Consider the following 14,142-nt stretch of genomic DNA (forward strand, 5'->3'; position numbering starts at 1 on the left):
CAGTGCCGTCCGGAACCATAGGCCAATGTGTATTTGGATCATGGTTGGGAACAAAGTCTGACATTTACAAGCATGACTCGTTCGAGCAGAGAGTTTTAGTTTTCTTCCGGTTCAGGTGTAAAAAATTTGGTTTTCTTCACTTTTTCTCTTAAAGCGCCAATACACCACATAATAGTTTGACAAAACTGCTTCAAACCAAATGTTTTTATTTCGCCATACACCATACAAGCATAACTCGACCAAGCTAAAATTCTCGGCTTGAACGAGCCATGTTCGGTGTATGGCGAATTGAAAAAAGTGTAGGTTTGCCAAACTGCTTGTGTGGTGTATTTCGCTCATAACGTCCTCACTCGAATTGCGAATGATGCGTTTTTACCATACACTACGCAAGCTGTTTGAACAAACTTCAGCATGCCGGCCAGAAAAAAATAAAGTTGGATTTTTGTTCAAATCTTCAAGCGGTTTGTCCAACCATCTAGCGCCACAATACACCGTACAACAGGTTTGAGCTGAATGGAAATTTCGACTTGTTTGACAAACCGTTTGTGTGGTGTATTTGGCACCTTAAAGATAGCCTGCAACAAAATCTCACCGAATTTCATAAAAAGGCTCCTTATACTTGCCTGGTAAACCTAGGCAAAGAATAAATTTTATACATTTTTTAATTTTAGTTCGAAACAATTAATTTGTCCCACTTTGCATAACATAAATATTTCCCATACATGATTGCAACCATGCAGTTAGCTACAATTGTTCCATTTGCCATTTCATTCCTAGCAAACATCGGTCTTTTGTTTTCGTCACTCATTCGCATTTACAATCATATGTGCATTTGCACGCCATTTAATTTTTACCGTTTGTTTTGGAGTGCTGAAATTGGAAAATTTCTCAAATTAGACCTCAGTAAAGTTCGATTTAGTGCAGAGAAAATGTTTACGATTCGAAATGAATCGAAAAAGATCAATGCTCGGGAAAGATTGGGCCCGCCGATTGTAAATACAAGTGCTTGCGAAAAAATTCATATCTCAAGTCAGCCGGCAAAATTGTTTGATCGGAAATTCGTGGCTACTGCATTACGGAATACACATTGCTGTCCCAAATGTCGCAGCGAATATTCAACCAACTATGATCTCCGTATGGGCGGTAAGTTTTGGTGGGATGCTCCCCGAGACGGTATTTATTATTATACATATATATTATTTGATAACTGGGAAGTGTTGCGTTGCAAGTGCATCAAAAAAGAAGCCGCATTCATTTTGTTATGTACAGTATTTCCCGGTTCTGAGCACCCACACAAATACTCAAGATATAAATACAGTACATAAAGCATAGAAGGGAAAATATTTGGTTATTTGTCCCGAAATGTTCGGTTATTTGTACAAAGATTTTGAGATGAGTAGCGGAAGGGAATGGGGTGTGGCACGTAACACTACCAATTAAAAGAGCACAGGCCAAGCTTTAAGAAAAGTGATCCTTCCCCAATCTCCCCTTGGCAGACCCTCGGCTTGCCTATTTGAATATTGCATTGCGTCATTATGCTGCGTTTAGAAAAAGTACCTCTTATTAGCCCAACTCCGGCTATGCTGACCACAGTATTTTTGAATAGAACTTCTTTGTGCAGAGGGGGCCTTCGGCCTTGCTAAGTAGGAGGGTGCCGCACCTAAAACCCCAACCATTAGACGGAGTAAATGGAAATGTTCCGAATAGATTCGAGGCATGTACCAAAAAATGAAGAAAGCGTGGCACCGCCCACCTTTTCAGTTTGAAAAAGCAAAGAACAAAGAATTCAATGACACGCTCCCCTTTCGTCTCCAACTGCAAGGCTACTCAGCGAGCCCCCTAAAAACATAAAATTTTAAGCCTTTGACTACACTTATACATATCGCCGCCCGTATTCCAAACACATTAATGTGTAAAAATGGATATTTTGGGAACTTAAGTTTGAAATTTTTTTTTTACCAGACAACTACAATTATGCAATTCAAATCATGATACAAATTATCATACCAAATACAAATTAGCAAATTATTTATCATGTTTCAAATTGTAAAATATCTGGTTTCCGTGTGACGTTAATCAAATCAACCAAATAATTCAAAACTGATAAATTTGCACATTCATGCTTCTGGCATAAGGGTGACGATATGTCAATACAAAATCAATACAAATCATTGTACAAATAACCGAACCATACCCGATATAAGCACCGAGTTATCACTTTTNTCAATAGTGATAACAGTATCGATAAATATGTTGATAAATATATCTCGTCGTTTAAAGTGCAATGTCAGTTACGCAGTTTTGCAGAAGACGATACGCGGTTTTGTACTTTAAACGATGATCTATAACAATATCGTTTATTATATCGATAAAAAGGCCGATAATTATATCGATAACAATGCCGGTTATTATATCGATACAATAGCGATAAATATATCGAAAACTGTATGCATAACAAGATTGATTAGTAACGAAAATTCCGATATACAGGTTGTTGTTGTTGTTGTAGGTAGATTGTGGTTAATATTCTTGTGTCCGCGGTGAAATAGTCTGATGCGGAGATGCGGCGATCTCCGAAATATCGGCTATAACTTCTACCATTTAAAAACTATTGTTGATTTTCCACAATAATTTTTATTAAAACTGGTCTCAAGCCTCAATAGAGCTGTTGAATATGATTTATTATCAGGCCAATCAAAGCGAAAAACAAATTTTAGGAACTTGTTTTATTTTTTCTTTCTTTAATTAATTTCTTCTTTTTTTAATATACTTTTAATTTAATTTTTATATTTTATTTTTTAAAAAAATAACACATTTTTATTTAATTTAATTTTTAGAAACGTATTAGTTATTCTTTATTATTTCAATATTAATTACCTTTTCTTTTGTTAATTTTATTGTTTCTTTATATTTGACCGTTAATTGAAGATCCTGTTAATTTTTTTGAGCTCAAGGCCGGGTTGAAATAAAACAATCTGTTTTTGTTGTTTTTAAATCGTCTATATTTAATTTTCCTTCAATATATATGTTTTGTTGTTTTGAATTGAAATATATATTTTTTTATTTAATTTATTTTTTAGTCTTATTTTAATTTTGGCTCTTTATAAGTAAATTTTCTTTTAATTTTTAGATTTTGTTCTATTTTGTCTTTTTTAATTTAATTTTCTTTTAATTTTTATTTAAAAACATTTATTTCATGTATGCGCAAGGGTATTATAACTTTGTTCGCATAACGGCTGTTTGTAACAGATTAAAGAAAATCGAGATAGATATAGACAAATGTATACATAAATGATCAGAATGAAAAGAGAAGTCGATTAAGCCATGTCTGTCTTTCCTCCGTCCGTCCGTCCGTCCGTCTGTCCGTGTACACGATAACTCGAGCAAAAAATGAGATATCTTAACGAAATTTGTTATATAGGTCTCCCTTTATCCAAGGTAGGTTGCTATTGAAAATTGTTGAAATCGGACTGTAACCCCGCCCCCTTCTCATATAACGGTATTTTCGAAAAATGCAAAAACTATGATATTTCTGTAAATTTTGATACAAATTGTTGAAATTTATTATGTGAAGTAGAGTTTTGGTACAAAATAATATGAAATTTTTGGAAACTAGGTGCATTAGAAATTAATTCGCTGAAAATTATTCAAATCGAACTGAAATTGCATCGGCATACCGTATAACGGTAATTTTCCGATATTTCAATAACTGAGGACGTTTTCAATAACCGAGGACGTTCATTTACTCCAAGTTATCTCTCAACAATAAATAAGACTGTTATAAACTTTTAGGTAGTTTTGAGAAATTTGGAACGACGATCGTTGACACCTGCGCCGGGTATATAAAATTCGGTTTCGCCCGAACCTATAATTCTTTACTTGTTAAAAATATTTTTGCTTTATTTCATTTATTTTTTGTCTAATTTTCTTATATTTATTAGTTTATGTTAAAGAGGAAAACCATATATATTTTAAAATGCGTTAATTTTCCCTATTTCAGTAGTAACCTCTCGATAAATGACTGCTGTAATAAGCTGTAATTTTTGTCATGGAAACGTTTACTTCACAGATCTAAATATTTTTTTGAAATGTCTATGCAGATTATTTTAGCAAAAGTTTTTATGAAAACGAGAGCATATAGGGTACAACACAAAAAAAATTTGCCTTCAAAATTAATTGTTTTGCCTAACATTCGTCTTTGAGTGCACAAAGGTAGATAGTTGCCAGAATTGACAATTGTCTTATGAATTGCATTGGAAGATGATTGGTCTTAATTTAAATCTTATTCTTGAACCGGTTATTAGCATGTTTTTTTTTAGATTAATAGCATGTGCATACATTTAAGAAGCACTTGTTTCCGTCCCAACCATTTCCGTTGCGTTTGCCATTTTGTCAAAATGTCACTAATCAGAATAGGACTTGATTTTCAAAGACCTTAATGACATACATGGGAGCCTAAATTTTCTGACGATTATCTTCCTTTTTTCACAGATTTGCACGTCAAAAGCAATCGCCCATTCCTACTCTCCTGTGGACATAATATGTGCGAAAATTGCATTTATCAAAATCATCAGAATCTTGTTTGTAGCATTTGTCAGCATCCAATTATCATCGACAAACGCAATCCACCATCAATATCACTGAGTTGTATTGGATTGCAGCAAAATCAACGTCACCATGTCCAGCAGCGACATGAAAATTTCAATGTACGCGATTTCTTTTACATGAATTTCTTTTTAATTGGCGAATTGAATCATTTGCGATTCTATCGTCGCGAGAGTTCGGCAAATAATTCGCTAATGATATCTGGCCAAAGTCCGCCATCACCTTCCAACAGTGCCAATCGTACACTAGCTTCTGGCGCGCAGGCATTGCTACAAGCGGTTGTCTTAAGATGCTCGGAGTGTGAATTAGAGCCGGCAGTGGGCTTTTGTCGTCAATGTACCGTGCACTATTGTCGCATCTGCTATGATTCTATTCATATGTACGGAAAGGCACTGAAACGACATGCATTCGTACCGCTGGACGATGGAAGAAATGCCAGTAAAAATTCAAAAATACCGCGTGCCACAACTTGTCATAAACACCACAAGCGAGTCAAGGATCGTTTTTGTCGCACATGTCAATCAGTTTGTTGTGGGTTATGTGCAAAAACAGAACATAATGGACATCGCTGGATTCTATTGGCAACTGAGGTGGGCATCAGTGGGGAAGGCTGGGTTAATGTGTTGATTATTCCGATGAGATAATAATTTTCTTTTTTTATCTACATTATAGAATGAAGGAATGAGAGATGAAATTGAAAACATTTTGGCATCGGTGAAAATGTCGCGGGAGAATTTACGCAAAGCACAGAAGGTAAGTCACATAAATATAGCACAAGCATTTTTAATACATCCAAGAAGAGTTTTAGTTTTAAAAGCAGCCCGCAAATGCACTTGCCTCAAGTTTCGAAGAAAAAAGTAAAAACACAAGTAAGTTTTAGCAAAAAAAAAAAGACTTCAATTCTCATATAAAATATATATATATATATATATATGTATATATATATATATATATATATCTCATGATCCACTGATCGGATCTTAACCAGATTAGTATGCAAAAAGAATTACCGAAATCGGTTTACGTGGCCCAAAGTTATGCGGTAACATACATAAAAAAGTAAAAAATATTCCGACGAACTGATAACCTCCTCCTTCTTTGGAAGTCGGTTAAAAATATATTAAAACTCTAGCACGGAATCAAAGAGGGGGTGCCCACAGAGTGGAGTCTCTACCTACTGTTGTTTAACTTCTGCATCTCGAATCTCCCTCAGCCGCCAGAGAAAGTTTCATCGGTCTCATACTGACGACTACTCGATGGAGCCGTTTTCCTACACCAATATCGACATAAAAACTAAGGGTTACAGCTTGCTTTCCTTCTCCGCATATACAACAGCAACTGTTACTAAAGTACAAATCCGCAAGCAGGTCCTCGAATTGTTGGTCGGTAGCACTTTAAAGCAAAAGAAGGTAGCAAAAAGAAATAAACAAGTATGACGCAATTTGCCGGCCTGTTCAATATTCTGCTGAGCCAGTGGATGAAATTACAGGCTTGCCATAATACCGCACCCCGGACAGCAGTGGGATGCCTTCTGTTGTCGCCTGAGCACCACACTTCATAGCGAGTTCTTAATGCTCCCCGTTAGAGCTTCCTGCTTACTCCACACAGAACAGACACCTGCTGGAAGTCACGGACGAAATCCAGACCTACATTACACATCCAATGGACCCGACACTGTAAAGACAGACCAACACCGAGAGACAGTCTGGATACTGTAGCTGGCTAAGCTTTCACATATCTAAAATCGGTCCCGCTTTAGATTCTTCTTCAACAGACCGACTTGATGTCACGAGCGATAAGTAAGTTCCGCAATTATAAGCTGTTGTTGTTTTAGGGGCTACCAAGCCCCGCTCGGGTCGGTTCATCCATCAACGTTGTCGTCTGTTTCAGCTAAGGGAAGGCCCAGGAAGTGCGAAACTTCAATAGGATCTGTCCATAGGGCATTGGTGGGACACACCTTCGTTTATTCTGCTGAGGTTAGCCAGAGCGAAGTTGGGCTCCCGAGGCAGACAAAGTTATGTCCCGTCCACGTCGGGTGGTTGTGTGCCCAGAACAGCATTCACATAACTCGAGACCGACTCTCTGTGAATGCCGTTATGGGCCTGTCGGTATGCAGTTGGGTCCAGAGGTTGTTTTATGAACCGCTGGACTTCGTCCGTCAGTTCGTAGAGATGCCTCCTGACGTGCCAAGGCAACACACATCCCTCACTCCCCGCATAAAAACACGTCTCCTGAACCACATGAAGCTCCTTCAATTTAACTCTAACGTACTTCAGAGCAAGATCCGGCAATTCGTAGAGGTGCCTCCTGACATGCCTTGGCGAGGGCTCTTCTGCAAGCAGTTGTCTATTTGCTTGACCACGTCTATGGCTTCCCACTAGAAACTGCCTGCAAAGCATGGTGTTATGCTCCTTGATGGGGAGCATCTGGACCTCGTCGTGTGATTAGTGTTGGGGAACATCAGAAGGCAACCGCTCGCTGTCCGAAATGCCGTGTTATTACAGGTCTGTGCTTCATCCACTGCGTCGTGGTGGTCCCCGATGAGCACACGGGCGCTGTATAGTTTAGAACCGGCTGGCCAATTGCCTTGTATGTTGCCAACAACGTTTCTTTGTCTTTTCTCTAAGTGTTGCCGGCGACTTGAGGACATTGTTGCGTTTCTGAGAGCAGACTGTCGAAGGTTACTCCGGGGTTCCTCGGGTTATTCGCTGTGGGTATTGATTCGCCATAGACGTGAATACCCAGTTGGAGTCTGACCTATTTCAGCGAGGTGGTGAATAAGGTTGCCGAGAATTTTGTAGGTTCTTTGCAGTGAAGAAGTGAGAAAGCTCGGCGAGATAACCGTTTACTTTCGAGCACAAGTCATCAATTCCATTCCCAGATGCCATTATCCGGCAGTCGTCAGCATAAAGAGACAATAGTGACTCCCTATGGTGATTGAGGTAGTTTTGAAATGTAATAATTAAAAATAGCGGGGTTAGGTCACCACCCTATGGTACCCCCTGTTTAATTCTTCTTGGTTTGCTGGCTTAGTCCCTAAATATTACTGACAAATGTCGACCACTCAGACAATTGCCGTTGGTTCTACCCTGTGGTATCTCACTTTTCTTGCTGGACAACAACGATTGATAGACTAGCCAATGTAGGCAGGGTTTAGTAGTTCTAGTTCCATCGTTTTTTTATATATTTTTTTCTTCATAAAATTATAATTCTTATTTAGTATACATACAAATGTATATATGTACATTGCTATTGAACTATGCATCATCTACATTACTATAAACTAAGGTTTTATTTTTTTTTTTTGCAAATAAATACAAAAATAAGCAGTTAATGAATATGGCAAATGGCAGATATAATCATTAACCAAGCATCAATTTAAATAAGTTCCTAACAGAGCTGTTAAATTTCGATTACGATTAGTAATCATTAATTTTTGCATTTTTTAATTTTAATGATTATTTTAATTTTCTTACATAACCCAGCAATCATTAATCAATAATAATTAAGAAAAATCAAAACTAACCATGGTTAATTGCCATGATCAAAAATATTCAGAAACAATCAAATAATTAAAAATAATCAAATTTAATCAAATATTTTTTTTCAATTATTTGATTATTTTTAATTGTTTGAATATTTTTAATTATTTGATTATTTCTAATTATTTTATTATTTCTAATTACATATATGATTATTTTTAATTATTTTTCCAAATACATAAGTCTGTGTTTGGCAGGCAAAATTTTAACAAGTTAGTATTAAATAACTGAAACCAAATTCACTGTACGATTAAATACTTGTACTGTAGTTTACAAGTAAGGAATGATTTTTTACAAACATTGTCAACTGTCTTTGCCATTTATTAATACTTTCAGAAAGAATTTTGTAGAGGACACAAATAATCATATTAATCATGTAATTAAAATTAATTGTTTAATTTTCTTTTATGAAAGTAATTAAAAAGGTGCAAATAACGGTATTTAATCAATAAACGGTTACCCAAACACAACATGCTTTGATTAACAATCATGATTATTAATCATTATTTAACAGGTTCGTAACCAATTTTCTAAAAAAAACTTAGTTCTAGAAATCCTTTTTACTTGTTATTGTACAAATATTAAAAATTTAATATGAAAAAATATTGAAATAGCAATCAAAAATGTCATTCTGATTATCTCTAAAATTGCATTCCCAATGGCTTTCCTTCGTACTTTACTTTAAATTCACTAAACATATAAAACTAAATACAATTATACATACATACGTATTTATGTAGCAATCAGCTTGATAACTGCACTTCGGTGCAAATAAATTACATTTACAAAAACACATTTGCCCCCAGTTTTCCTAACCTTCACCTTCACCTCAACCATCAACTCCTACTTAACATCTATCGCACATCCTTTGCACTCTCAGCGCCATAGTACATTTTCGGTCCCATCTGCCCAGCTGCCCCTTCCGCTTTAATTTCGATTACTTCCACTTTTTCCACATCGATATTTGTCGTTTGACGCACTGGCTTGGGCGATGCTTGTATTTGTTCTTGATTTTCATTTTGCCGCAGCTTCGTTTGTGATTGCGTTGTCGTCGTCTCCTCTGGTGGCCGCTGTACAGTCTCTGTCGTCAACGTTCTACTAGTTGCTTCTTCAACATTTCGTACATTATGCGCTGGTATACGCCGCTCATCTGCACTCACATCGTCATAGTCGGGTCCTTGTGTGGATGAGACCACAATGGGTTGTTGGCTAAGCGCAAGCATGCCATCATCCTTGGCTACTGTAGGAGCCGATGCTGTGGGTATGGTGGAGCTTTCGAACGTATCAATGCTGCCACGTTGCGATATATCATCGACCTCATCGTCGATTAGCAAATTACGCTCAGAGCTTTGCTCACTAACGTGCGCATTGATAACACCGTGCCTATTAGGCGCACTCAATGTTCTCGGTAAATTGCTTAAGTCCGCCACTGTGGTCACTTCTGTGTCTTCGACGTCGTCGTCGGCAGCATTATTCACATTCTCCGCGTCGCGCACACCATTGACTTCTTCGCTTTCGATATGATTGTTCGTTTGTGTCGCTGATGTGGCTGCAATTGCTGCAGCGATTGCTGACTTTTCCACTTTCTCCTTTTCAATTCGCATTTTTTCCTCCATTTCCTGGAATTTCATTGCTAAATACCTGCAAGGGGGAAGGTAAGCTAAATTAGCTAGTGGGCAGATTGATAGTGTACTCCTAGTTGTACATACTTATCAACAAGTGGCCCACTATAGTCTTCTGGGAATTTCGGAGTGAATGGCAAAATGTATTTGTACAGTCGTTCGTTCAGTACGTACAGTTGTGCGGTTGTGGAGCATTTCACATTGAACCACCAGTCACATGTAAGGGCGATCTGCAAATGGAAATATTAATTTATCGAATTCATCCGGGTTTTAATTCAAGCAAATATTCTGAAATTTTAGATTCAATTTTTATGATAATATACTCGTACATACATACACATGTCATGTGTATTGAGAATTGCACCTACCTGACTGAAAATGGTGCCATTAGGACAGAGGAATGATGCTTTGCCGCCATTTAAATCGCAGTAGTGCCACACTTGGCAATTCGTTTCAGGGTCACCGAAGAAACCTTTATACCGCTGTTCTGCGCAATTGAAATTGGTTTGGGGTATGTCAGCTAAGTTGGGATAATCGATGCCAGCACGTCCTGTGCTCGGTCCGGGATGCTTGTCTGCAACAAAAACAACAAGAAAACATCAAAGTATACCAATTAAAATGTATTCATTAAAATACACATAACAATTACTTCAAACACCCATTTCACCACTCACTTGGTAAAACCGGTGACAGCACGCTGGAAAGGTCAGGCGCGCCACCATTCACCTCTTCGCTATCCGTGCTATAGTCATAGTCCTGCGAGGCAGCAGGTCTTTCATGGTGTTGTGCTGGATTTGGCACAATTGTTTGCGTTTGCTTTAGATTTTCTAGTATCATGACCAGAGTCTTAATCGAATTATCAATGTTTTCTGGCGTCAGTGTTCTTGGCAAGTGATTGCTTGCCTGCAGCTTATGCAATATATCCGCCAGTGAAGATGAGCGTATGTCTGGCAATTGATTGGGATCGGCAACGGGTGTTGTTTGCGCTGCAACTGGCACAGGTGGATTATAATACTCGGGTAAATTTACTTGTTGCTTCCCTTGATGTGGCGGTGAAGGCGCCAATTGTCGCGGCGGTGGCGCTGGTGGTGTCAATCTACTTCCAATACCACCCGAATACTTTTGTGAAGGCCTCAACTTTATTGCTGGTGTTGTTGATTTAATAACATCACCAAAATTGCTCTCAGCATAGATGTATTTTGGTTTGACTGCTGCAGGCGTCACACTCGATTGGGGAATGTGTAGCGGTGGTTGTGGTGGTGGCGGTTCTGCGGCCACGATTGGACGTCTTGTAGCGTAGCTGTTCGATTTGCCTGCCTGCGGCAATGGTTGCAATCGTAGTGTCGGCTGTTGCTTGTAGACAGGCCTGCTAGTGGAGTCATAAAATTCTTGGCCAATGCCGCCGGGTGTAATCTGTGGTGGTGATGATGTTGAAATGACAATGAAAGCATTTTGTTGTGCTGTTGGTTTTTGTGGCGCAACTGCTGCTGCTGGGCTGTGTTGTTGCTCGTCCTCTAGTGATTGCTTGGGATCGTCGACGATATAGTCGATGTATTGAGTTGTTGGCGGCCTGTGCGGGTGGTTATAAGAATATAAAAGTAAAGAAAAAGTAAGCTTCTGCTTGGGGACCACTCAAGTTTAAAAAAATATGTTTTCTTTGGCAACCGCCATAGTCAACCGGTTAGAGCTGCACACTAACACATAGTAGATGCTACGTTTGAATACTGGTCCGCACAATACCCAAAATTATAGAGAAAATCTTTTCTCAGAGCGGGTGTCGCTCGGCAAGCTAAGGAAAGATAAAAGTGTACATCTGCCATGAAAAAGAGATTCTCAGAAAAGCAAAAAATTTCTGTTCATGGCCAATGGTTCCTCCATTTGTGTAAAATATCAGGACGCACATCTCAAACTGGAAGGGAAGCTTGGCCAAGACTTAAGAGAGCAAAAAATGCCAGTGTCAACTATTTATTTGATTGAACGCAGGGCTACATACAAAAATGCTTTCTTTATGTGTCTCCTATGCAAAACCTTTGACCTAACGACAATACCCTGCGTTATCTACCTCCTGCCCAACAGACGGAGGGGCCCATCTGAAGAACGGCAGCTGGCTCAACAGAACGGTGACCAAAAACAGCACCGATCCGGACTGCACTGTCCCAAGCCGGGCTCAAAGTTTGTAAATTTTTAGCCAATTAGTTTTTGATAATCAGCAAAGCATAATGAGCGATATTTGAGATGATCCAAAATGATGTCTAAATTTTCACTACTGCATAAACAAATGTTACCACCATACCAGACCATGCCAGATGAGACTACAATAAATGTCATTGATTTGCGAAAATTTTCCAATATATGAAATTTTTGCGCTGCCCAAATGAAACGAAAATTCTATGAATACGTACTACTTTCATGCCAAGTAATGCATAAATTGAACATTTACATACATGAAATATTTACTCACCCCAAACTGTTTGCATATTGCGGTTGTTGCCTGTAGACACCGCCATTTGCACCACCCTTTGCCACCAAATGTTGTTGCTCCTGCTGATGCTGCTGGAATGCGTCCAAAGCTTCGCTCACCAACGTACGCACCGGTATTTTCACAACTTGCTTTAGCGTAGCCACATTCGTTGGCGGTTGATGATTCGACGGCACATGCAATTCTGGATGTGGATACACTGCATGCCTTATAGGACTGTGTTGTGGATAGTTAACTTGTGCGTTCGCATCTAATTGTTTCTGATTGGAGTGGTGAGCAAATGGTGACGGTGGTGGCGGTGGTGGCGGTGTGGGTGCGGATGCGGATGCTGGAGCTTCATTTTCACTTAATACAAAAATTTGCGTTGGCGGCTGCTGTAAATGTTGCTCTTCCGATTGTTGATGTTGTTGGTTCGACTGTTGTTGTTTAATAAAATTTTCACGCCCCTTAATGCGGTCGCGTTGCTTCTGTTGTTGCTTATTGTAACGTATGCGCTGCTGTAAATATCGCACGTATTTTTCCTGTGGCGTCAATGTTTCATCATTGAAATATGCGTAGGAGCCGTCCGGCTGCAGTTGTTCCTGCTGCTGCTGTTGCTGTAGCGGTGGCTGTTGCACCAATTCCTGCGTCGGTTCAGTACCGACGAAAAAATTCTCCGGTCTAGGCGACTGGAAATGAGGATATTTTTGGCGAGGTCGCATCGAATAGCGATGCGATTGTTGTGATTGCGAATGCTGATTTGGAAGCGTATGTGGATGTGCTTGTTGTTGCAGTTGGGTTTGTTGACTCATGGTGGTCAATAGCGTTTCTTTTTGTTGTGGTGTGGATGATAATGGTTGCACAGGTGCTGATGCTTCATTGATTAAGTGATAGGTTGGGCTACAAATGACCGCATACGAAAGATAATAAGAGATCTAGTGAATAAATGCACATGTATGTATGCATGTATGTATGTATGCATGTGTGTTTATGTACGAGTATGAAGGACCTTAATTCGCGCGTATGATTTGGTGATTGACGAAGTGTTGTAATAAGAATGCTAACTAAGTATGTATGTAGGTATTTACGCAACCATGTACCAATATGTTTGTTAAGAACATTATGAGTAAAGAATTATGTTGAATGACGCTATAGGTTATGCCTTTGGCTAAATGTTACTCCCATGAAAATGCGCCTTTTCATACCTACATTCGCCTACATTCTCTCACACAACATGTATGTACATTCAAACAATTTGGTGGATGCTCGCAATCGATGCGACATTATGTATTACGATCGGTACGGTACGGGATGAGCTGCATGCCATGCCAACAGCATTGTACTAGTCGAAGGCAATGTCGCAATATGCATTGAAGCACTGCAATTTGCTCGGTTTGCCTCCAGTCATACATATATGACATGCATTTTCAATTTGCAGTTGTAAATGCCGTCAATATCTATGTACATGTGTGCAATTATTATACTTTTATATATGTATCTACTTATGTAGATATGTGCATACATAATTAATATATTGCTAGCATTGGTGGTCATAACCGCCAACATAAAACGAACTGGAAATTTGCCTTGGTAAATTAATATATTCATATATGTACATATGTATGTATGTATGTATGTATGCATGTACAAATGTATGTATATTCACGACTTTTCTCAAATAAAATTATATGTATTGCAAAATCTAAACATGTTTCTTTTATTGTCACACCTGTTTTAGAACACAGATTATCATACTTGCATTTAATAGTTACTAATAAGTTAACCGAAGATTATATAAGAAAGTGTTTTTATAATAATTTGTTTATATGGGAACCTAATTGGAAAGATTCTTTCTCAGGGTCAACAGGAATTGTATGTATGTATGTACATATGTTTGTAGTATGAGTATACATAT

At 38.4% G+C, this 14,142-nt stretch overlaps 2 protein-coding genes across 2 annotated transcripts; one reads left to right on the forward strand and one right to left on the reverse strand.

Annotated features, from left to right (window-relative positions):
- Positions 1-789: 789 nt before the first annotated feature.
- LOC108377148 (uncharacterized) lies at positions 790-5,466 on the forward strand. The gene is made up of 3 exons (XM_017633410.1): positions 790-1,143; positions 4,492-5,195; positions 5,278-5,466. Exons 1-3 carry the CDS (start codon positions 825-827, stop codon positions 5,464-5,466), a joined length of 1,212 nt encoding a protein of 403 aa, XP_017488899.1. The 5' UTR covers positions 790-824.
- Positions 5,467-8,338: 2,872 nt separating this feature from the next.
- LOC108377149 (uncharacterized) lies at positions 8,339-13,127 on the reverse strand (the record flags this gene model as incomplete). Its single annotated transcript, XM_017633411.1, has 6 exons — positions 8,339-9,788; positions 9,857-9,999; positions 10,138-10,343; positions 10,444-11,339; positions 12,231-12,552; positions 12,595-13,127. Coding segments are annotated over 6 exons (2,887 nt in total), but the record flags the coding sequence as incomplete, so codon positions are not given.
- Positions 13,128-14,142: the final 1,015 nt, after the last annotated feature.

Source organism: Rhagoletis zephyria, unplaced genomic scaffold (genome assembly GCF_001687245.7).
Source record: "Rhagoletis zephyria isolate East Lansing unplaced genomic scaffold, Rhagoletis_zephyria_1.1 Rzeph_scaffold_11575, whole genome shotgun sequence".
NCBI lineage: Eukaryota > Metazoa > Arthropoda > Insecta > Diptera > Tephritidae > Rhagoletis > Rhagoletis zephyria.

Excerpts from the sequence above, each read along its gene's own strand:
- LOC108377148 (XM_017633410.1), top strand. The coding sequence starts at position 825 with ATGTGCATTTGCACGCCATTTAATTTTTACCGTTTGTTTTGGAGTGCT. Across the intron at positions 1,144-4,491 it reads CTATGATCTCCGTATGGGCG|ATTTGCACGTCAAAAGCAAT; the intron begins GTAAGTTTTGGT and ends CTTTTTTCACAG. Across the intron at positions 5,196-5,277 it reads GGATTCTATTGGCAACTGAG|AATGAAGGAATGAGAGATGA; the intron begins GTGGGCATCAGT and ends TCTACATTATAG.